Source organism: Triticum urartu, chromosome 4A, assembly GCF_056163025.1.
Source record: "Triticum urartu cultivar PI428250 chromosome 4A, HENAU_Tu73, whole genome shotgun sequence".
NCBI lineage: Eukaryota > Viridiplantae > Streptophyta > Magnoliopsida > Poales > Poaceae > Triticum > Triticum urartu.
Genome location: NC_141876.1, coordinates 54,319,561 through 54,345,079, shown reverse-complemented (window position 1 = coordinate 54,345,079; position 25,519 = coordinate 54,319,561). Strand labels below are relative to the sequence as shown.

The following is a 25,519-nucleotide window of genomic DNA, read 5'->3' as shown; positions in this document are numbered from 1 at the left end:
GAGGTACGTGGACGATACTCTTCCCTCTCGTTGCTATGCATCACCATGATCTTGCGCGTGTGTAGGATTTTTTTTTGAAATTACTACGTTCCCCAACACTCCGACGATAACAGGTTCGAGCGTGTCGGCGCCAGGTTTGCAGCTCTGTTGATTCTGGTTCCAGAAATTCTAGTGGCAGGTTCCAGCACTTCCGACAGCCGTTTGCAGCTCTGCCGCGGCCGGTTGTAGCTCCGGCGATGGCCGGTTCCAACATGGTTGGTGCCCCCGGTTGTAGCTCTTCCGACGGCTGGTTCCAGCATTTCTGATGCATGGTTGCAGCTCCATCGGTGGTCGGTTCCGGCCAAAAAATGCCGGCCCCATCGCAGGGTCGAGCGTGTCGTCTCCAGCGCCGGCGTCCGACCCTCGGCGACATCCCTCGTCGTCTTCAAAACGAAAGAGAAAGAAGAGTTCCTTTGCATGGAAAAAGAAGTGCCTACGGGTGTTCAGAGCAAAGGGATAAGGGACACACGTGTCACGTTTCTGGTGGTTGCTTCATCACATGGGCCAACGTGCGCGAGGCTGCCTGCTGAAGACTTGGCCGGTGCTCCGGTTTTAAACGTTTTCCTAAAATATTCAAGTCAAAATTCGAAATCCATAAAGAGAAACGGAAAGACAAATCCGGCATGGTATTGGTTAGTGTCTGAGTTTTTATTTTCGTCCTTTCTGTATTTCAAATGCTGGATTTATCTTTTTTTAACTCTTTTTGTATTTTGAATTTTGATCTGAATTTTTTATATAGGTTGTAGACATGTCTTGTGAACATCCACACAAAAATATCGGATCTTTTTGACACACTTAGGTTTGATTTTTATTTTTATTTTCAAAGACGGAGCATGTTAGTGTTGCATCACCTGATACTTCCCCACGCTGCGAGTTCTTATGGCCCACTTCCCTGCCCAAAAAAATATAAAGAGTTCGTATGACCCACGCTGCTTAGCTTCTCTGAATTACAGCCGATCCGTGTCCGACCACCGCAATATCCTTCCTCGTCCGACTACGACAACGACTCTACTTCCTCTCCTTTCCTTATAATGCGAACACACCACCCGCCTAGCTAACACGAACGCAGAGCTACAAGCTTCTCCTGTTGATCAGAGGCATCGATCAGCATGAACCCGGCCGCCGGTATGTTCCCAGTGTTTCCGCCGCCGCCGCCGCCACCTTTCCACCATACGTTCCCGATGCAGCCCCCGCCGTACTTCTACCATGCACCCATGTCGCCGGTATGGGCATCGTGGCCAGTCCCTGTGCGCTCCGTGTGGGCATCCAACTTCAAGCATGAATCGGCCAACCTCTGCCACGTCGCCAGGAGAGCCCAGTACGTCGCCGTCGACGTGCACTACCCGGGCGTCGTCCACCACCCCGGCAAGGACCACAACGCCCTCACCGTGGAGGAGCGCTACGCCCTCGTGAAGGCCAATGTCGACGACCTGAAGCCGCTGCAGGTCGGCATCGCGCTCTACGACAGCCACGGCGGGTACATCGCCGCCTGGGAGTTCAACCTCCGCGACTTCCGCCCCCATGCCGACCCGCGCGACGAGAACTCCCTCGCGTACCTCGCCGGCCGCGGCCTCGACGTCGGCGCGCTCCGCGACCACGGCGTCAGCGCCGACATGCTAAGCAAGAAGCTGTTTGAATCCGGCCTGGTCGGCGCTCGGCGTGGGCGATCGCGGAGTTGGATCACCTACGCCGGGGCCTACCACGTCGCGTACCTGCTCAAGGTCGTCACCGGCGGGGCCGCCCTGCCGCGAGACGTGGCCGGGTTCAACGGCGCCGTGCGGCGTTACCTCGGCGACCAGGTCTATGATGTCATCAGGATGGCGGCCGACTGCCCGGCCATGCCGATCGGGCTGGAGCACATCGCCGATTACCTCGGCTTCCATCCGCCGCTGGGGAGCCCTCGCCTCGCAGCTGCTGCCAGCGTGCACGCGCTGCAGGTCTTCATGCGGCTGAAGTACGTAGAGCTCGGCGGCGACGTGCGAAAATACCGGGGTCTTCTTAAAGGCCTGCACTAGCTAGGTCGATCTCACACCAGCAATGCTGAGCTCAGAATTCAAAGCTCGTGCAAGGAAGACTGATGCTGATTTGCGTCCATGGTAACTCTGATCAAGCCCTTGAAGTCCGAAGTCTGAAGAATTCCGTTTCGAAAAAAGTCAACAAAAAAAATAGTACTCCTTCCCATCGAAGAGAGTACCAAACCAGCGGCACTTACATGGATCGAAGAGAGTACTCTTAGTACTAGTTTTTTTTAAAAAGTTCAAGCATAGAGTACGAAAAAATTTCCGTTTCAGTGAAGTTTCATAGTAGCCCAGTAAAGTTTCATAGTTTCACAACAACAAAAAAGTTCAGGTAACAGGTAGGTAGCAAGGAAGTACAGAGAGTTCGGCGGTTGACTTGGAGAGGTACCGACGTACAGGCATCCACTACGTCGATCTGACACCAACTATGCTGAGTCGATACTTTGAAGTTCGTGCAAGGAAGACTTATGCCGACTTGCATCCTTTGGTAGCTCTGATCAAGTTCTTGAAGTCTGAATAATTATTAGTACTCCACTTTTGAAGTTCAAGTATTAGATTTTCCTTTTTTTTTCAGTATAGCTTCATAGTAATGTTGTCCATGTAATCGCAAAAAATATGTTGAAGTTATAGTATAAAGATACCCAGTTCCTTCTTTTATTTTTTGCAACACTACCTAGCAGCGTTCTATTGAAGAAATATCTTGTAAACTCTTTTCTAACTTTATACAAGAAAAATTGTTATGCAATTTGCTCGTCATACTCTCGGAAAAATAGTAATGTTGCCCAGGTAGCGAATCAAGTTTTAAATATATGCATCATATTTTTCCAAGACACGTCACACTAGCTGCGCCCCTCTACAGGAGAGAGGAAAATGAAATATCATTGCTAATTACTTCCTCGCTTCTCAATTAATCAACGATCTAGTTATATTCTCAATTAACCGAAGCATGCTCGTGAGGAAGTAGGCAGCCGAGCTTCAAAACCAGAGGATTCATGATGGCACTCGAAGCACCCAGGAAAATATCTAGTGTTACCAGCACTAGAATGCTCCCATTTAAAAAACAAATCAAATTTAAATGTGTCAAAAAAATCTACAAGTATTTGTGGATGTCCACAAGACATGTATGCACAGCTCCTAAAATATTCAAGTCAAAATTCGAAATCCATAAAGAGAAACGGAAAGACAAATCCGGCATGGATAGCGTTGAGTTTTTATTTTTGTCCTTTCTGTATTTCAAATGCTGGATGGATTTGTCGTTTTTGTATCTCTTTCTGCATTTTGAATTTTGATCTGAATTTTTCATTGGCTGTAGACATGTCTTGTGAACATCCATACAAAAAATCGGATTTTTTTTTTGACACGCTTAGATTTGATTTTTATTTTTTCAAAGTCGGAGCATGTTAGTGTTGCATCACCTGATACTTCCCCTAAAGCACCCACCCCAGATCGTCCGCTTCTTTCTGCGCGCATGTGCTAATTCTTGCGATTGAGCTCTCATGAAATTACTACCAAATCTGAATTATCTCGGTCATCCGTTGGTTTGAATTTTGATTCCTATTTCGGTTGTTTTCAGTTGGTGGCTTGTTGCATCATACTTACAAATGGAAGAGAGCTGGAAGTATCTGATTTGATTACATCTACTTAACCTTTTCTAAACCAAACACATTCTAGGTTGTAGCATTCCCAGTGTGGTGCTCACCATAAGTAAAATGCACATGTAACTTGCACAATAAGTTGTGTTGACACCCAACCCAAAAGGCTCCACCAATACATCAAATAAACCTCTCAAGCCCCAAGCCTAGCCCATTCATACAAGATAATAGGATGTCCAACTCAAGAAGTGAGCTAAATTTCAACTAGAACATCAAGTTATTTCGAGACAAAAATTTGCTGCATCCTTTCCCACCGTTGTCTCATGTGGCATGTCCACATGGACTCAAATACTACCTGCCAGCTACATGATAGATGATACTACAGCACAAACTGCTAGATAAACAAGATCATGATTGCTTGTTCTTGGCAAACCGCTGCAGGGCCTTTGGCAGCTCGGCCTTGTCGCCGACCCGCTGTTTCTTGTCGGGATGCCCACCGATTTCATTGTACTGGTCCAGTAGAGGCCTCTTGGCTCTGAGGACCTCTTCTTCCTTCTTCTTGGCCCGCTTGCTGGGTTTGCTCCTGCCCTTGGTCTTATTCTTCACCTTCGTGCTCTTGGCGGCCTCCACCGCATCTTCAATCTCCTCCTCGACTTCTTTTTTGGTCTTCTTCTCTTTCTTCTTTGGCTGTCTCACGTTACCGATCATATTTGGGTTAAGCATCACAGTCTCCGGCTGAAGCTTATTGAGGAGAGCATGCACCTCCCTCTCCCTCCTTTGCTTGGCAGTCTCCACAGGGTTCTCAACAAAGGTATCAAAGTTGGCCTCGCCTGATCCAGGAACGAGAATGGAAGAAAACCCCGTGGAGTGCCCAATCGAACAGATATCCTCGTAAGGGCGGAACAAAACCTTACCGACCTGATATCCCTTTACCATCCTATGCTTCAAATAAACTTTATAATCATGGCCCCCGGCATCCCTGTATATCTCTACTAGAGATCCATCACTGGCGGCCAACAACCCCTTCTGGCTGAAATCCAAGGACTCAGCTCGTGCAGCGTGTGTATGCACAACCTCATACTTCCTGAGATCCCAAATCTTAATCTTCTTGTCAAGACCTGCAGTTGCCATAAGATGACCACCCCTCTCGAATGCAACAGCAGTCACATGGCCATTATGGCACAGCATTGTGACAAGTGGCTTCACGCTGGTTGGCTTCCACATGGTAACTTTGCCATCAGCATGCCCAAGGCCGATGACAGCGTTGTACGGATTTACCCGCATAACATCTGTATGCCCAAGACCTGTCCTGTGATTTGCAATCATCTCGCCGGTGCTCATATCTTGGTAGTGGAGCTGCCCAAAGCTGTTTATCGATGCCAAGAGGAAGTGTTTATCCAGAAACTGAAGTTTCAGCGCTTTGCCATGTTCCTGTGAAACAGAAGAATTGTCAGAGATCAGAGAAGTTACAACTATTTCAGAGATGTCATGTCTTGGATATATATACACCAAGTACAAGCTGGATGATGAGCAGCTCTAAAATTATGCTTCTACAGCTTAAGAAACAAAAGCATTTTCAAAAGAAATTACCAAACAACAAACTTGCAGTAGCTTGAATGTTTATAGTTAGTACAAATAAGTTCATCTCGGAATGCTCTGTGGAAAAAAAATATTATATTCATTAACGCGGTACGGTAGAAACGGCGGCCATGGATGAGATGTAATCTTAGCGTTAGCACAGGTGGATGGGGGGCAAGCCTTCTGGGGCCTCATGTAATCAAACTTTTTGTAATTTTTCTCCTTCAACCTTAATGGAACAATCTATTCAGCTCATCGAGATCGGAGCAGAGCCATGCTACTTTACTAGTTCTCCAAGTTTAGTACGAATCAGCACATCGCAGTACTTAACTCTTAGTACAAATGAGTTTGGTATTGAGATGAGCTCATTTAGGACCAAATCATTTTGACGTAGCTACATAAATAATTGAGATATATCAATATATCATTCATCAGTTCTGCAGGGTTCATAAGAAAATGGGAATAGGGATATTCTGTATTCTATTTTACTATTATCTAGTCTTTTCTCATAATGAATGCAAGCATGTGTTAAATGATGAAACAGTATTGCAATAAATTATGAAAATCATCAATAGTTAGAGCATAGTTACCAAGAACGCAAAGGTATTCAAAATTACTTACCTTCAAACAGTGAATTTCTGTGCCATGATGATTGTATATGTAGGGGTACCTGTTTCAACAATACTCTTGTTAAGAACTCTAGAAAATCAAAGAAATGGTACCAAAATCAGCATGAGTGGTCACAACAACTCTTCAAGGTTCATGGTAGTATATAACTATATATAGAATAATGTAGTGAATCATGCAGTCATGCTGCATAACTCTAGCCATGTGGCCGGAAATCAAACTAAGACTAGCAGACGAAACATATTGATATATTTTATGAGCAAGGGATATATGTCGCAAAGCTTAAACAGGGTCAAGAAATTACTTCTTCTGGGCGACTGCAAAGAGTTGCTCATTGTGTAAGAATGCCACATCGCGCACAGTTTCCCTCACCTATAAAAAGAGGATCAGAAGTGTTAAAAATAGAGGATCAGAGAAGTAAAGTATGTGCATAAAGTGCAACCAAAGTGTCTAGTCACTGTAATTATAAAAGACAAGGATAGTTCTGGAGAAAAGTGGGAGACAAGAGTAGGATTTGACCAGGTAGAAATAATAGGAGGGATGATTTTCTTTAATCATCATCAAATGTGAACACCAGAAAGTCTTTGTGACAATAAAGACCATCAAGGTCCAAAAGACCAAAACACAAAATAGGCGCTGCCTAGGCGCTCCATGGTGCAGTGCTACAGCCCTAGGCGGCCAGTAAGGTCCTCCAGTGAGGAATCAACATCCTCTGGCAGCAGACAAGAGGTGGCGGCGACACGAGGAGCAGCAGCCCTGCAGCGAGAAGAGCGGCTGGCGGCTGCGGTGCGAGGAGAATTATGAAGCGAAGGCACCCTCGTGAAGCAGAAGACGGACATGCATGGGGGAAGCCCATAAATAGCAGATATGTAGACGATCGGGATACATGAATGATTTAGATGGATGCCTAAATGGCTTGGTAAAGCTAGGGTTCCACACGAGCCAGAAATCACCATATTCATGACATGAGAACATCATCTTTCCAGACTCCATAACCCCCCCCCCCCCCCTACAGCCACGACATGGAGGCTCGCTGCTGCCGTGACTGTGAAACTTCACGCTCCTGCTACAACGACCTGGACTGTAACTCCACCTTCACTTCTCCCTCACTCTGCTCTATGTAATTCTAGCCCTCAGTTGCAATGTGCTGGGCTCAGGTGTCCAGTTGCCTGCTTACTGTCATGTTCCAGGTGGCCGCCTAGGCCCATCACCCACCTAGCGCAGTCCTTTTTTGAACCTTGGAAAGCATTGCAGTAAGTAAATATGCATAAAAATCCCGACAAGGAGGCAATGGAAAATTTTGTGAGGACTTGCTCAGCATTTTTATTATTTTTCTCATGGGAATAGAACCACACTACAACCTTCTGTTAGTTTTTTGGTTGCATGGAAGGCACACACTTTTATTACAACTGCATTTTCACTAAACATTTAAGATCATACTAGACCAATCTTGCCAGCTTAATTTTTGAAAAAAGCACTAAACTTCAAGTGGTGAATGTGTTACCAAAATCCAACATGCTGGGAAACTGCTAAAAGTTCTGTGAGCTGACCTGAAACTCCTTGATGAGATTCATACTCAACATATCCATCATACCAATATGACCTTTTCTCCCACCTACGATCATGTACCGACCATTTGAGGTGTATTCTAGAGTATAAGGACCAAGTTCTGCATAAAAAATGAGCTAGTTAGCCCCCTTAACTCAATTTGCATACATATAAGGAAGTTGACAGTCAGCATTCATCAATGGGGCAATATAGATATTAAATATATATCTGTCGGCACATGCAAGCATAGAAAAACTCACATCCATTATTCAAATAAGTAAAACTGTTAATGACAAAAACCTGATAGTGCCAATAACTCTATGATGATATGGTTATAAACATTCAGAAAACTAACTATTGGCCTTCTCTCATGTACACAATAAGAAGGGTACAAGTCTTACAAAGACAAAACCAAATAAGTATCAGGAAATAAAATACTTCAATTTGGAAATGCTAATCAACTAACTGTACTACACAAGAACACAAGTATCATCAATGATGTTCCATATCAACATCTGTATTGTACATTGTTGTTATTGGTACTGGATCATGTAACAATGGTGGCACAGCTTCAAAGAACACAATTTTTGTTTACATATTTACCAGGTAAGATCATATCAAATGGTTTTCTTTTACTCGAAATGTCGACATCACCACGAATCTGTTCCTGCGTATATCTATATGTCTTCTCCAAACCTTCAGGCTCCAAGTAGCCCCCCTCGATAGGTAAAAACCACTGAAAATTGAGTTAGCAACAAATCAGTAATATGGAAAGTCTCCCATGTTTGCAAAAGTCAAATTCGAAATATGTTAAATACAAAGATCAAGAAGCATAAGGTGGCCAAATAATAAAAATAGATACCGCAGGGAATTTCAATGGGTCAATTGGTATATTGCTGCCAATAAGCACCATAAGTTTATGCAAAAGTACATCAAAGAGGCACGAAAATGATAGATATGTCGATCATTGCCCATGAGGTAGTATGAATTAACCTAAAGGAACTCCAAAAGGATTATCAGCAATACAGTAATTTTACTTCCTGCACAGGACATGAATAAAACCCTACTCGACGACTAGCACCTCTTTGGGAAGAACACCAGATAAAACCATATCACACTTAACATGTAAATCCTATAAATATAGGTCCATCACTTCATCCAAACAGATCCACATGATGCCAGTCAACGGCTAAAGACTACTGAACAACTAGAGATGAGCTATATGATAGAATATTGTATTGTAGTAAGTCAACAGTACAGAATACCAGATTCCATCATATCATACTCACTGTTATTCAGCTACTTATACATGTGCTTGTCGCAACAAATTCAGAGACATTCTACAACAAATCCACAATACCGCACCTTTTCAGCCTGCGCAGCAGCTTTGGCAGATATTCCGATTAGCTTCTCTTTTCCGGTGAGCTGCCCTTTCAATTTCTTATCACGCAGAGCCTGCAACAGAATCACAATGAAACAAAAATGCCAATACATGCTTTTCAATCAGCAGAGATAGCAAAGCAACTAGTGCTGAACTTCAACGACTACACTTGTAGGAGAGTAATTATCCTACCGACAAGTTAGCAGCCTTCCCCCGCGAAAACCTGACCACCTTCATCTCCATTTCATCCACGGAGTTTTGGTGGTTCTTCATCTCTTTGGGATCTTCCTCGGTAGCGATCCCCATCCTGCTCACCCTGCATGGAAAATGGAAACTGTGAGGCGGATGCGTGAGCAAATACAAACAAAGCCACTCTTCAAAACAAGACTCGAGGGGATATCTTGAATTGACAAGTTAAATTCGCAGCAGCAACATTCTTCTAGCCTGGCTTCTATTGGAAGAAAAAAATAGACTGCTACTCCACCAGACCTGGCTTTTCTTTCGGTTAGTGGGATGTGAAAACCGAAATTTGCACCTGAAATAGTAAAACCGATAATTCTACAGAACATGAAAGCGCCGACTTTCAGTTTCAGACTCTGTCACTTTGAGCAGGATTGTGTTTCAATTTTTGACAGCATAACATCCTGAATATGTAGCGTCAAACACAAGAGGCGTGCAGACAAGAAATTGATAATGGTAGTATACCTGAAAGTATATGCGCCGGGCGACGGTCTTCTTCGGCGTGCTGGACTGCCGGCGCTGCGTAGCGGGGCAGGAGCCTGGAGGGAAGGCGTGGGGCGGCAGCGGAGGCGACGGCGAGGAAGGGAGTGTGGTGGCGGAGGGGCTAGCGAGGGCCTGTGTCGGCGGCGGCGGCGCTGACGAGGGCGAGGGCCTGTGGTGGCGAAGCAGGCAGAGCAGCGCTTGTGGCGGCGGCACGCTGCGATGGCTGACTCGGCCGCTCGGGTGTGGGCGTTCGGGGAACTAGGGCACGACAGGACATCACCAGCGCACCACGTCGGCCTTCAGGCCTCGGGCCTTTAGCGAGAAACAATGGGCCTAAACATTGTGGTGGTAATACTACTTCGTTTTTTCGGTTAATCAGGGGTTATAAAACCGAAAAATGTGTACTTATTCGGTTAGTAATTATCGGTTTTGTCCAGTAGTAGTATTTTGGTTTTTTTTTTGCGAATCAACCTGTGGTTGAGTTGGTTAGGTGGACAGTGGTATCCTCAACCCATCAGGGTTTAAATCCTGATGATCGCATTATCAAGATGATATGCCGGCTCAGTCTCTCGGAGGTGCTCATAGGGGTAGGGTGTGCGTGTGTGCGTTCATAGGGGTGAGTGTATGCGCATGTATATGAGCGCTTGTGTCTGTACTGATGCTCAAAAAAAAAGTATTTTGGTTTTTTTTATTGTTTACTAGCAAACATGCCCGTGCGTTGCAACGGAAGAAAAAAACCCTTTGATGTCTCAAGACCTCCCTGTCATATATGCCCGTGCGGTGTCCTGGGAGAAAGTAAATATTGTGTATTCAAAATTAGTGTGAATTGTATGTGCAAAACACAATCACTGTTCATAATAAATTTAGTTTATCAAGATCTGTGGAACTTAAATGAAATACTTTAACAGTCATCTTGTTTATCTGATTTTGTGCATTGAAACTAAACTTTTACTGAGAAACAAAATAGGTCAAAAATCTTGACATGTACCATTAGAACTATAAGGGGAAAAATACTCCAATCGGTAGAGCAACTAAAAATAACAAACCTGTTGGTTGATCAACGCTCAACAAATAATTGTTTCAGTGCAATCTCGGAATACGCTGCTAGTAAAAGATTACAAAGACAATCTAACTTTCGTCGATCGCCAGAACTTCATTACAAAGCCAGCCAAAAATTCCAGTAAGGTTGTCTTCATCATACAACGTTCAAGATTAATTATTAAATGAAAACAATGCTCTAAGAGAAACTCATTTTATTTTTGTACTAATCTCCTTTTATCAAAGTACGTATACAATTAAACAGATTATGACAAACTACTTTAATCCATTTATTTCTTTTACAAGCAACTCTTTCAGTCCTTTCAGTTTGGTTATAAGTTTACAATGATACTTGTAAGACGACACAAATAGTTATAATGAACTGAATACCAATAAATAGTAGAGGATGTTAAAAATTCCTAAAGTAGTAGGTTGACATAATAAAGTAAACTTAGTTACGGATACTACCTTTCTTTCACTCATTCTCATGACCTTCGTACATGACAAATTTAGCAGCGGCGTTTTCCTCTTGCCCTCATCCGTTCATTGCCATCAATTTTTCATCTTGAATCAGTCTAATTGATCTCCTTACAGCCACGGAGAATGATTTTGTGAGAGAAACCAATGTCATCCTGGACACGCCCGCCTCCCTCCCTTGCCCGGCTACTCACCGTTTCCGCCAGCTCCGGCAACTTGTCTAACATGGCCCTTTTTCTTTCATCAGCAAGTCCGCAACACCGTCAGGCCACCTGTTGTGGCTTGCTGAGCACCCTTCTCCCAGCCCACTGTTGGTGCTAGCTGCTAGCGATAGGCGTGATTTTGCATGCTACCATGCTGTGGCCTGTGGACACCAACCACCGCCGTCCGCTTCGTCGCTCTTGCGGGAGGCCGTCCCCGCCCTTCCTGCTAGTCGCCGGCATCGCCGCTGCTGCTAGCCGCTAGGATTTCACTGGTGCCATGTGTCTCGTGCGCGTGGACGGACTAAGCTGTCAACTGGATCGGCATGTATGCTCCTACTGGCTTTGTGCGTGTCGGCGTTTCCGTTTTGTTTTTCCGACGAACTTTTCATGAGCTAGCAATCGATCTGAGCGATCCATCAGACGGAATTGTTCACGTAATAAAAGCTGGATACCATACAAACTGGAAATGACACGCTTGTGTAGCAAAAACTTTAAAACGTACGATCTCGTGCCCTATCAATCTAGACTGTCCGATCGATCCGATCGACACCTTGATGCAATCCCGCAAGGCCGGCTGGGCTAGCACTTGTTGGGCTTCTCTGAGATCGCGCAGGTTAGATGGGCGTCTCTCCGCTGGTCAGCGATCAATCTAAAAAAAAATGAGATCGCGCTTGGACTCTGATGATCGCATGGATTCAGATGGAGATTGATCGTTGTTGCTCAGAAAAAGATGAGACCGATCGCTTTGATCGCTAGGAGGCTCCACGAAAGGAACAGATCAGGAGACGTTAACCTTTCTTTTTTAATAAAAAAAATATATAGGAGAAAAAAAGGAAAAGAGAAATCTCAGCCATCAATCATAAGTTCAACACAAAATCAACGGATATAAAAGGGTGACTTATGGAGAACTATGAAAGCTTCCTCCTTTTAATATTAGGTATAATATAGAATTATTTCTTTTTTTTTCAAAAATTGGTGAAAGAATAAAATTCTTGAACATATTTATAATTCTTGGATATTTTCTAAATTCACGAAAAAATAATTTTTGCAAACGTTTCTTCATATTCAAGAAAAAATATTTCATGAGCATTTTTCAAAAGCCGTGAATATGTTATTCAATTTTGTGAACTTGTGGAGGGCATGGCATATACGCAACGAGATTGTTCACAACAAAGCCCCGCCACCCATGGAAGTTTCACGCAGATTTTTGACGAGCTACCTGGACTCTATCATTGGCATAAAGTCTAATCTTGCCGCTGAATCGTCCAAAGGAAAATCCCTGATATTATATGGAGCAACTCGGCCTCTTATAGGCAAAAGTGCAGACCCCAAGTGGGCTACTCCTAGCGTTGGATTTGTCAAGTTAAACACTGACGGTTCCTTTGCTGAGGATGGCTCGGCTGGTGCAGGTATGGTGTTAAGGGATGAGAGGGGTGCCATCATCTTCTCTTCCTGTAGGCAATTGTTTCACTTTCGGGACGCACTCGAAGCTAAGCTATGTGCATGCATGGAAGGTTTATCATTTTCTATCCAGAGAAGCGACTTGCCTGTGCAGGTTGAGATGGACTCCCTAATGGCAGTAAAATTTATTCAAGCTTCAGATATTGATAGATCGGTCTACTCGTCCATCATCAAGGAGATTAGATATCTTTTGTCCCTTCGTGATTTTTGTATTACTCATGTTAATCGTAGCCAAAATAAAGTTAGTGATAGTTTAGCATATTTTGCTCGTAGCGAGGGTAGAACCATGACTTGGATTGGTTCGGGACCTCCAGATGCTTTGGAGTTGGCAGCGATGGATTGTAAGGACTTGATGCTTTGAGTAATACAAATTTCTACCCGCAAAAAAAAGATTTTAGAAAGATGCATGGTTGGGGGCACCCCACATATGGTGCAATAACTAGGGCTGTATTGAGTTGTTAGATGTAAATTTGTCACATCGCACATGTCCCGAGTCAAGTTGATCGTGATATTTCTTTCTGTAGGGCTTTGTTGGGGCCTCGCCTAGCAGTGTGAAATGAATTGCTCACATGTGTGGAGCCCATCCACGTGTCGCATGAGCCGGACAAATTTATGTGGAATCTGCACCAAAACAACAAGCTCTATGTCAAGTATTTATATGAGCCCAGTGAAGGAAATATGCCCTAGGGGCAATAATAAAGTTGTTATTTATATTTCCTTATATCATGATAAATGTTTATTATTCATGCTATAATTGTATTAACCGAAAACTTAATACATGTGTGAATATATAGACAAATAAAGTGTCACTAGTATGCATCTACTTGACTAGCTCGTTAATCAAAGATGGTTAAGTTTCCTAGCCATGGACAAGAGTTGTCATTTGATGAACGGGATCACATCATTAGAGAATGATGTGATTGACTTGACCCATCCATTAGCTTAGCACGATGATCGTTTAGTTTGTTGCTATTGCTTTCTTCATAACTTATACATGTTCCTATGACTATGACATTATGCAACTCCCGAATACCGGAGGAACACTTAGCGTGCTATCAAACGTCACAACGTAACTGGGTGACTATAAAGATGCTCTACAGGTGTCTCCGATGGTGTTTATTGAGTTGGCATAGATCGAGATTAGGATTTGTCACTTCGTGTATCGGAGAGGTATCTCTGGGCCCTCTCGGTAATGCACATCACTATAAGCCTTGCAAGCAATGTGACTAATGAGTCAGTTACGGGATGTTGCATTACAAAACGAGTAAAGAGACTTGCCGGTAACGAGATTGAACTAGGTATTGAGATGCCGACGATCGAATCTCGGGCAAGTAACATACCAATGACAAAGGGAACAACGTATGTTGTTATGCGGTTTGACCGATAAAGATCTTCGTAGAATATGTAGGAACCAATATGAGCATCCAGGTTCCGCTATTGGTTATTGACCTGAGATGAGTCTCGGTCATGTTTACATAGTTCTCGAACCCGTAGGGTCCGCACGCATAACGTCCGGTGACGATCGGTATTATGAGTTTATGTGTTTTGATGTACCGAAGGTAGTTCAGAGTCCCGGATATGATCACGGACATGACGAGGAGCAAGATTGACGAGGAGTCTCGAAATGGTCGAGACATAAAGATCAATATATTGGAAGGCTATGTTTGGACATTGAAAGGTTTCGGGTGAGTTCGGGCATTTACCAGAGTACCAGGGGGTTACCAGAACCTACCAGGGAGTGTATGGGCCTTGTTGGGCCTTAGTGGGAGAGAGGAGGAGGCGGCCAGGGTGGAGGGCGCGCCCCCCTCCAAGCCCAATCCGAATTGGGTGGGGGTCGGCCCCTCTTTCCTTCCCTCTCTCTCCCCCTTCTTTCCTCTCCTACTCCAACTAGGGAAGGGGGATCCTACTCCCACCGGGAGTAGGACTCCCCCCTTGGGCGCGCCATGAGAGGGCCGTCCCTCCCCCTCCTCCACTCCTTTATATACGGGGGAGGGGGCACCCCATAGACACACAAGTTGATTGTTTAGCTGTGTGCGGTGCCCCCTCCACAGATTTCCACCTCGGTCATATCGTTGTAGAGCTTAGGCGAAGCCCTGCGTCGGTAACTTCATCATCACCATCATCACACCATCGTGCTGACGAAACTCTCCCTCGACCTCAGCTGGATCTAGAGTTCGTGGGACGTCACCGAGCTGAACGTGTGCAGACCGCGGAGGTGCCGTACCTTCGGTGCTAGGATCGGTCGGATTGTGAAGACGTACAACTACATCAACCACGCTGTCTTAATGCTCCGCTTACGGTCTATGAGGGTACGTGGACAACACTCTCCCCTCTCGTTGCTATGCATCACCTAGATGGATCTTGCGTGTGCTTAGGATTTTTTTTGAAATTACTGCATTTCCCAACACCCAGAGTGATGCCCCTGTCGATAACCAAAATCCTCTGGTTTCTACAATGAGGTGTAGTTTTGAGTAATTGGGAAGGTAGCAATTGGTTGTGTATTTTTGTTGGGGAATGCAGTAATTTCAAAAAAAAAATCCTACGCACACGCAAGATCATGGTGATGCATAGCAACGAGAGGGAAGAGTGTTGTCTACGTACCCTCGTAGACCGTAAGCGGAAGCGTTATGACAACGCGGTTGATGTAGTCGTACGTCTTCATGATCGACTGATCCTAGCACCGAAGGTACGACACATCCGTGATCTGCACACGTTCGGCTCGGTGACGTCCCACGAACTCACGATCCAGTAGAGTGTCGAGGGAGAGCTTCGTCAGCATGACGGCGTGATGATGGTGATGATGATGCTACCGGAACAGGGCTTCGCCTAAGCACCGCTACGATATGACCAAGGTGGATAATAGTGGAGGGGGGCACTGCACACGGCTGGAAACAATCAACTTGTGTGTTCTAGGGTGCCCCCTGCCCCCATATATAAAGGAGCAAGGGGGAGGCCGGCTGGCCTAGGGGCGCGCTAAGGAGAGGGGGAGTCCTCCTCCTAGTAGGAGTAGGACTCCCCTTTTCCTAGTCCAACTAGGAAGGGGGAAGGGGAAAGGAAGGAGAGGAGAGGGGGAGGAAAGAGGGGGTGCCTGAAGGAAATATGCCCTAGAGGCAATAATAAAGTTATTATTTATTTCCTTATAATCATGATAAATGTTTATTATTCATGCTAGAATTGTATTAACCGGAAACATAATACATGTGTGAATACATAGACAAACAAAGTGTCACTAGTATGCCTCTACTTGACTAGCTCGTTAATCAAAGATGGTTATGTTTCCTAACCATGAACAATGAGTTGTTATTTGATTAACGAGGTCACATCATTAGTTGAATGATCTGATTGACATGACCCATTCCATTAGCTTAGCACCCAATCGTTTAGTATGTTGCTATTGCTTTCTTCATGACTTATACATGTTCCTATGACTATGAGATTATGCAACTCCCGTTTGCCGGAGGAACACTTTGGGTGCTACCAAACGTCACAACGTAACTGGGTGACTATAAAGGAGTACTACAGGTGTCTCCAAAGATAGATGTTGGGTTGGCGTATTTCGAGATTAGGATTTGTCACTCCAATTGTCGGAGAGGTATCTCTGGGCCCTCTCGGTAATGCACATCACTTAAAGCCTTGCAAGCATTGCAACTAATGAGTTAGTTGTGAGATGATGTATTACGGAACGAGTAAAGAGACCTGCCGGTAACGAGATTGAACTAGGTATTGGATACCGACGATCGAATCTCGGGCAAGTAACATACCGATGACAAAGGGAACAACGTATGTTGTTATGCGGTCTGACCGATAAAGATCTTCGTAGAATATGTAGGAGCTAATATGGGCATCCAGGTCGCGCTATTGGTTATTGACCGGAGACGTGTCTCGGTCATGTCTACATTGTTCTCGAACCGTAGGGTCCGCACGCTTAACGTTACGATGACAGTTATTATGAGTTTATGCATTTTGATGTACCGAAGGTTGTTCGGAATCCCGGATGTGATCACGGACATGACGAGGAGTCTCGAAATGGTCGAGACGTAAAGATTGATATATTGGAAGCCTATGTTTGGATATCGGAAGTGTTCCGGGTGAAATCGGGATTTTACCGGAATACCGGGAGGGTTACCGGAACCCCCCGGCAGCTATATGGGCCATAGTGGGCCTTAATGGAAAATAGAAGGGGCTGCCCTAGATGGGCTGCGCGCCTCCCCCTTCCCCTAGTCCTATTAGGACTAGGAGAGGTGGCCGGCCCCCTCCTCCTCTTTTCCCCCTCCGAGGAATCCTAGTTGGACTAGGATTGGGGGGGGGGGAGGAATCCTACTCCCAGAGGGAGTATGACTCTCCTGCGCCCTCCTCCTTGGCCGGCTAGCCCTCCCCCTTGGCTCCTTTATATACGGAGGCAGGGGACACCTCTAGACACAAGTTGATCATTGAGATCGTTCCTTAGCCGTGTGCGGTGCCCCTTGCCACCATATTCCACCTCGATCATATCGTTGTAGTGCTTGGGCGAAGCCCTGCGTCGGTAGAACATCAAGATCGTCACCACGCCATTGTGCTGACGGAACTCTTCCTCGACGCTTTGCTGGATCGGAGCCCGAGGATCGTCATCGAGCTGTACGTGTGCTAAGAACTCGGAGGTGCCGGAGTAACGGTGCTTGGATCGGTCGGATCGGGAAGAAGACGTACGACTACTTCCTCTACGTTGTGTCAACGCTTCCGTTGCGATCTACCAGGGTACGTAGATCATACTCTCCCCCTCATTGCTATGCATCACCATGATCTTGCGTGTGCGTAGGAAATTTTTTGAAATTACTACGTTCCCCAACAGTGGCATCCGAGCCTAGGTTTTATGGTTTGATGTTATATGCACGAGTAGAACACAAGTGAGTTGTGGGCGATATAAGTCATACTGCCTACCAGCATGTCTTACTTTGGTTCGGCGGTATTGTTGGATGAAGCGGCCCGGACCGACATTACGCGTACGCTTACGCGAGACCGGTTTCCCCGACGTGCTTTGCACATAGGTGACTTGCGGGTGACTGTTTCTCCAACTTTAGTTGAACCGAGTGTGGCTACGCCCGATCCTTGCGAAGGTTAAAACGGAGTCTATTTGACAAACTATCGTTGTGGTTTTGATGCGTAGGTGAGATTGGTTCTTGCTTAAGCCCGTAGCAGCCATGTAAAACTTGCAACAACAAAGTAGAGGACGTCTAACTTGTTTTTGCAGGGCATGTTATGATGTGATATGGTCAAGACGTGATGAGATATAAGTTGTTGTATGAGATGATCATGTTTTGTTGAAGTTATCAGCAACTGGCAAAATCCTTATGGTTGTCTCTCTATTGCATGAGATGCAAGCGTCCAATAATTGCTTTACTTTATCGCTATGCGATAGCAATAGTTGCAAGAGCAATTGTTGGCGAGACGACCACGTGACGACACATTGATATAGATCAAGATGATGGAGATCATGGTGTCATGCCGGTGACGATATAGATCATGACAGTACTTTGGAGATGGAGATCAAAGAAGCAAGATGATGATGGCCATATCATGTCACATATTTTGATTGCATATGATGTTTATCTTTTATGCATCTTATCTTGCTTTGATTGACGGTAGCATTATAAGATGATATCTCACTAATTATCAAGAAGTGTTCTCCCTGAGTATGCACCGTTGCGAAAGTTCTTCGTGCTGAGACACCACGTGATGATCGGGTGTGATAGGTTCTACGTTCAAATACAACGGGTGCAAAACAGTTGCACACGCGGAATACTCAGGTTATACTTGACGAGCCAAGCATATACAGATATGGCCTCGGAACACGGAGACCGAAAGGTCGAGCGTGAATCATATAGTAGATATGATCAACATAGTGATGTTCACCAATGAAACTACTCCATCTCACGTGATGATCGGACATGGTTTAGTTGATTTGGATCACGTAATCACTTAGAGGATTAGAGGGATGTCTATCTAAGTGGGAGTTCTTAAGTAATATGATTAATTGAACTTAAATTTATCATGAACTTAGTCCTGGTAGCATTTTGCAAATTATGTTGTAGATCAATAGCTCGCATTGTTGCTTCCCTGTGTTTATTTTGATATGTTCCTAGAGAAAATTGTGTTGAAAGATGTTAGTAGCAATGATGCGGATTGGATCCGTGATCTGAGGTTTATCCTCATTGCTGCATAGAAGAATTATGTCCTTGATGCACCGCTAGGTGACGGACCTATTGCAGGAGCAGATGCAGATGTTATGAACATTTGGCTAGCTCAATATGATGACTACTTGATAGTTTAGTGCACCATGCTTAATGGCTTAGAATCGGGACTTCAAAGACGTTTTGAACGTCATGGAGCATATGAGATGTTCCAGGAGTTGAAGTTAATATTTCAAGCAAATACCCGAGTTGAGAGATATGAAGTCTCCAACAAGTTCTATAGCTCAAAGATGGAGGAGAATCGCTCAACTAGTGAGCATGTGCCCAGATTGTCTGAGTACTACAATCGCTTGAATCAAGTGGGAGTTAATCTTCCAGATAAGATAGTGATTGACAGAATTCTCTAGTCACCATCACCAAGTTAGTAGAACTTCGTGATGAACTATGATATGCAAGGGATAACGGAAACAATTCCCAAGCTCTTCGTAATGCGGAAATTGACGAAGGTAGAAATCGAGAAAAACATCAAGTGTTGATGGTAGACAAGACCACTAGTTTCAAGAAAAGGGCAGAGGGAAGAAGGGGAACTTCAAGAAGAACAACAAGCAAGTTGCTGCTCAAGTGAAGAAGCCCAAGTCTGGTCCTAAGCCTGAGACTAAGTGTTTCTACTGCAAAGGGACTGGTCACTGGAAGCGGAACTACCCCAAGTGATTGGCAGATAAGAAGGATGGCAAAGTGAACATAAGTATATTTGATATACATGTTATTGATGTGTACTTTACTAGTGTTTATAGCAACCCCTCAGTATTTGATACTAGTTCAGTTGCTAAGATTAGTAACTCGAAACAGGAGTTGCAGAATAATCAGAGACTAGTTAAGGGTGAAGTGACGATGTGTGTTGGAAATGGTTCCAAGATTGATATGATCATCATCGCACACTCCCTATACTTTCGGGATTAGTGTTGAACCTGAATAAGTGTTATTTGGTGTTTGCGTTGAGCATGAATATGATTTGATCATGTTTATTGTAATACGGTTATTCATTTAAGTAAGAGAATAAATTGTTGTTCTGTTTACATGAATAAAACCTTATATGGTTACACACCCAATGAAAATAGTTCGTTGGATCTCGATCGTAGTGATACACATATTCATAATATTGAAACCAAAAGATGCAAAGTTAATAATGATAGTGCAACTTATTTGTGGCACTGCCGTTTAGGTCATATTGGTGTAAAGCGCATGAAGAAACTCCATGCTGATGGGCTTTTGGAATCACTTGATTATGAATCACTTGATGCTTGCGAACCATGCCTCATGGGCAAGATGACTAAAAACTCTGTTCTCCGGAACAATGGAGCGAGCAACTGACTTATTGGAAATAATACATACTGATGTATGCGACCCGATGAGTGTTAAGGCTCGCGGCGATTATTGTTATTTTCTGACCTTCACAGATGATTTGAGCAGATATGGGTATATCTACTTGATGAAACATAAGTCTGAAACATTTGAAAAGTTTAAAGAATTTCAGAGTGAAGTGGAAAATCATCGTAACAAGAAAATAAAGTTTCTACGATCTGATCGTGGAGGAGAATATTTGAGTTACGAGTTTGGTGTACATTTGAAAAATTGTGGAATAGTTTCGCAACTCACGCCACCCGGAACACCACAACCTAATGGTGTGTCCGAACGTCGTAATCGTACTTTACTAGATATGGTGCGATCTATGATGTCTCTTACTGATTTACCGCTATCATTTTGGGGATACGCTCTAGAGACGTCCGCATTCACATTAAACAGGGCACCATCAAAATCCGTTGAGACGACGCCTTATGAACTATGGTTTGGCAAGAAACCAAAGTTGTCGTTCTGAAAGTTTGGGGCTGCGATGCTTATGTGAAAAAGCTTCAACCTGATAAGCTCGAACCCAAATCGGAGAAATGTGTCTTCATAGGGTATCCAAAGGAAACTATTGGATACACCTTCTATCACAGATCCGAAGGCAAGACTTTTGTTGCTAAATTCGGAAACTTTCTGGAGAAGGAGTTTCTCTCGAAAGAAGTGAGTAGGAGGAAAGTAGAAGACTTGATAAGGTAATTGTACCTTCTCCCTTATTGGAAAGTAGTTCATCACAGAAACATGTTCTTGTGACTACTACACCAATCAGTGAGGAAGCTAATGATGATGATCATGTAACTTCAGATCAAGTTACTACTGAATCTCGTAGGTAAACCAGAGTGAGATCCGCACCAGAGTGGTACGGTAATCCTATTCTGGAAGTCATGTTACTAGACCATGACAAACTTGCGAACTATGAAGAAGCGATGGTGAGCCCAGATTCCGCAAAGTGGCTTGAAGCCATGAAATCTGAGATGGGATCCATGTATGAGAACAAAGTGTGGACTTTGGTTAACTTGCCCGCTGATCGGCAAGCAATTGAGAATAAATGGATCTTCAAGAGGAAGACGGATGCTGATAGTAGTGTTACTATCTACAAAGCTAGAATTGTCGCAAAAGGTTTTCGACAAGTTCAAGGTGTTGACTACGATGAGAGTTTCTCATTCGTATCTATGCTTAAGTCTGTCCGAATCATGTTAGCAATTGCCGCATTTTATGAAATCTGACAAATGGATAAACAAAACTGCATTCCTTAATAGATTTATTAAAGAAGAGTTGTATATGATACAACCAGAAGGTTTTGTCAATCCTAAAGGTGCTAACAAAATATGCAAGCTCCAGCGATCCATCTATGGACTGGTGCAAGCATCTCGGAGTTGGAATATACGCTTTGATAAGTTGATCAAAGCATATATTTTTATACAGACTTGCGATGAAGCCTGTATTTACAAGAAAGTGAGTGGGAGCACTACAGCATTTCTGATAAGTATATGTGAATGACATATTGTTGATCGGAAATAATGTAGAATTAATCTGCAAAGCATAAAGGAGTGTTCTTAAAGAGATTTTTCAAAGAAAGACCTCGATGAAGCTGCTTACATATTAAGCATCAAAATCTATAGAGATAGATCAAGACGCTTGATAAGTTTTTTCAATGAGTACATACCTTGCCAATATTTTGAAGTAGTTCAAAAATGGAACAGTCAAAGAAAGAGTTCTTGGTTGTGTTACAAGGTATGAAATTGAGTAAGACTCAAAGCTCGACCACAGCAGAAGATAGAAAGAGAATGAAAGTCATTCCCTATGCCTCAGCCATAGGTTCTATAAAGTATGCCATGATGTGTACCAGATCTATTGTATACCCTTCACTCTGTTAAGCAAGGTAGTACAATAATGATCTAAGAGTAGATCACTGGACATTGGTCAAAAATATACTTAGTGGAATAAGGAAATATTTCTCGATTATGGAGGTGAGAAAAGGTTCGTCGTAAAAAGTTACGTCGATGCAAGTTTTGACACAGATCTGGATGACTCTAAGTCTCGATCTAGATACATATTGAAAGTGGGAGCAATTAGCTAGAGTAGCTCCGTGCAGAGCATTGTAGACATAGAATTCGCAAAATACTTATGGATCTGTATGTGACAGACCCGTTGATTAAAATTATCTCACAAGCAAAACATGATCACACCTTAGTACTCTTTGGGTGTTAATCACATAAATAATGTGAACTAGATTATTGAATCTAGTAAACCCTTTGGGTATAGGTCACATGACGATGTGAACTATGGGTGTTAATCACATGGTGATGTGAACTATTGCTGTTAAATCACATGGCGATGTGAACTAGATTATTGACTCTAGTGCAAGTGGGAGACTGAAGGAAATATGCCCTAGAGGCAATAATAAAGTTATTATTTATTTCCTTATAATCATGATAAATGTTTATTATTCATGCTAGAATTGTATTAACCGGAAACATAATACATGTGTGAATACATAGACAAACAAAGTGTCTCTAGTATGCCTCTACTTGACTAGCTCGTTAATCAAAGATGGTTATGTTTCCTAACCATGAACAATGAGTTGTTATTTGATTAACGAGGTCACATCATTAGTTGAATGATCTGATTGACATGACACATTCCATTAGCTTAGCACCCGATCGTTTAGTATGTTGCTATTGCTTTCTTCATGACTTATACATGTTCCTATGACTATGAGATTATGCAACTCCCGTTTGCCGGAGGAACACTTTGGGTGCTACCAAACGTCACAACGTAACTGGGTGACTATAAAGGAGTACTACAGGTGTCTCCAAAGATAGATGTTGGGTTGGCGTATTTCGAGATTAGGATTTGTCACTCCAATTGTCGGAGAGGTATCTCTGGGCCCTCTCGGTAATGCACATCACTTAAAGCCTTGCAAGCATTGCAACTAATGAGTTAGTTGTGAGATGATGTATTACGGAACGAGTAAAGAGACTTGCCGGTAACGAGATTGAACTAGGTATTGGATACCGACGATCGAATCTCGGGCAAGTAACATACCGATGACAAAGGGAACAACGTATGTTGTTATGCGGTCTGACCGATAAAGATCTTCGTAGAATATGTAGGAGCCAATATGGGCATCCAGGTCCTGCTATTGGTTATTGACCGGAGACGTGTCTCGGTCATGTCTACATTGTTCTCGAACCGTAGGGTCCGCACGCTTAACGTTACGATGATAGTTATTATGAGTTTATGCATTTTGATGTACCGAAGGTTGTTCGGAATCCCGGATGTGATCACGGACATGACGAGGAGTCTCGAAATGGTCGAGATGTAAAGATTGATATATTGGAAGCCTATGTTTGGATATCGGAAGTGTTCCGGGTGAAATCGGGATTTTACCGGAATACCGGGAGGGTTACCGGAACCCCCCGGCAGCTATATGGGCCATAGTGGGCCTTAATGGAAAAGAGAAGGGGCTGCCCTAGATGGGCTGCGCGCCTCCCCCTTCCCCTAGTCCTATTAGGACTAGGAGAGGTGGCCGGCCCCCTCCTCCTCTTTTCCCCCTCCGAGGAATCCTAGTTGGACTAGGATTGGGGGGGGAATCCTACTCCCAGAGGGAGTAGGACTCTCCTGCGCCCTCCTCCTTGGCCGGCTAGCCCTCCCCCTTGGCTCCTTTATATACGGAGGCAGGGGACACCTCTAGACACAAGTTGATCATTGAGATCGTTCCTTAGCCGTGTGCGGTGCCCCTTGCCACCATATTCCACCTCGATCATATCGTTGTAGTGCTTGGGCGAAGCCCTGCGTCGGTAGAACATCAAGATCGTCACCACGCCGTTGTGCTGACGGAACTCTTCCTCGACGCTTTGCTGGATCGGAGCCCGAGGATCGTCATCGAGCTGTACGTGTGCTAAGAACTCGGAGGTGCCGGAGTAACGGTGCTTGGATCGGTCGGATCGGGAAGAAGACGTACGACTACTTCCTCTACGTTGTGTCAACGCTTCCGTTGCGATCTACCAGGGTACGTAGATCATACTCTCCCCCTCGTTGCTATGCATCACCATGATCTTGCGTGTGTGTAGGAATTTTTTTGAAATTACTACGTTCCCCAACAGTGCCCCCCTCCTTGTTCGATTCGGACTCCCAAGGGGGGCCGCGGCCAGCCCTAGGCCCCCTCCTCTCTCACACACAAGGCCCATGTAGGCCCATTAGTTCCCCCGGGGGTTCCGATAACCCCCGGCACTCCGATAAATATCTGGTGACTCCTGGAACTCATCTGGTGTCCGAATATAGTCGTCCAATATATCAATATTTATTTCTCGACCATTTTGAGACTCCTTGTCATGTCCGTGATCACATCCGGGACTCCGAACTACTTTGGTACATCAAAACACATAAACTCATAATACCGATCGTACCGAATGTTAAGCGTGCGGACCCTACGGGTTCGAGAACTATGTAGACATGACCGAGACACGTCTCCGGTCAATAACCAATAGCGGAACCTGGATGCTCATATTGGTTCCTACATATTCTACAAAGATCTTTATCGGTCAAACCGCATAACGATATATGTTGTTCCCTTTGTCATCGGTATGTTACTTACCCAAGATTTGATCGTCGGTATCTCAATACCTAGTTCAATCTCGTTACTGGCAAGTCTCTTTACTCGTTCCGTAATGCTACATCCCATAACTAACTCATTAGCTACATTGCTTGCAAGGCTTATAGTGATGTACATTACCGAGAGGGCCCAGAGATACCTCTTCGACAATCGGAGTGACAAATCCTAATCTCGATCTATGCCAACTCAACAAACACCATCGGAGACACCTGTAGAGCACCTTTATAATCACCAAGTTACGTTGTGACGTTTGGTAGCACACAAAGTGTTCCTCCGGTATTCGGGAGTTGCATGATCTCATAGTCATAGGAACATGTATAAGTTATGGAGAAAGCAATAGCAACAAACTAAACGATCATCGTGCTAAGCTAATGGATGGGTCTAGTCAATCACATCATTCTTTAATGATGTGATCCCGTTAATCAAATGACAACTCATGTCTATGGTTAGGAAACATAACCATCATTGATTCAACGAGCTAGTCAAGTAGAGGCAAACTAGTGACACTCTGTTTGTCTATGTATTCACACATGTACTAAGTTTCTTGTTAATACAATTCTAGCATGAATAATAAACATTTATCATGATATAAGGAAATATAAATAACAACTTTATTATTGCCTCTAGGATTCCTTCAGTCTCCCACTT

At 44.1% G+C, this 25,519-nt stretch overlaps 2 protein-coding genes across 2 annotated transcripts; one reads left to right on the top strand and one right to left on the bottom strand.

The window, feature by feature from the left end:
• The first annotated feature begins 1,148 nt into the window (after positions 1–1,148).
• On the top strand, positions 1,149–2,054 carry LOC125553506 (putative CCR4-associated factor 1 homolog 8). Its single transcript, XM_048717278.2, has one exon. It carries the CDS (start codon positions 1,149–1,151, stop codon positions 2,052–2,054), a length of 906 nt encoding a protein of 301 aa, XP_048573235.2.
• A 1,825-nt stretch (positions 2,055–3,879) lies between these two features.
• Positions 3,880–9,790, bottom strand: LOC125550581 (putative U3 small nucleolar RNA-associated protein 7). Its single transcript, XM_087517736.1, has 8 exons — positions 9,489–9,790; positions 8,976–9,099; positions 8,768–8,857; positions 8,006–8,138; positions 7,405–7,523; positions 6,159–6,226; positions 5,849–5,897; positions 3,880–5,080 (listed from the first exon to the last, which is right to left on the bottom strand). The coding sequence occupies exons 2-8, from the start codon at positions 9,087–9,089 to the stop codon at positions 4,058–4,060; spliced, it is 1,596 nt and encodes a 531-aa protein (XP_087373862.1). The 5' UTR covers positions 9,090–9,099; positions 9,489–9,790; the 3' UTR covers positions 3,880–4,057.
• Between the last annotated feature and the right edge of the window lie 15,729 nt (positions 9,791–25,519).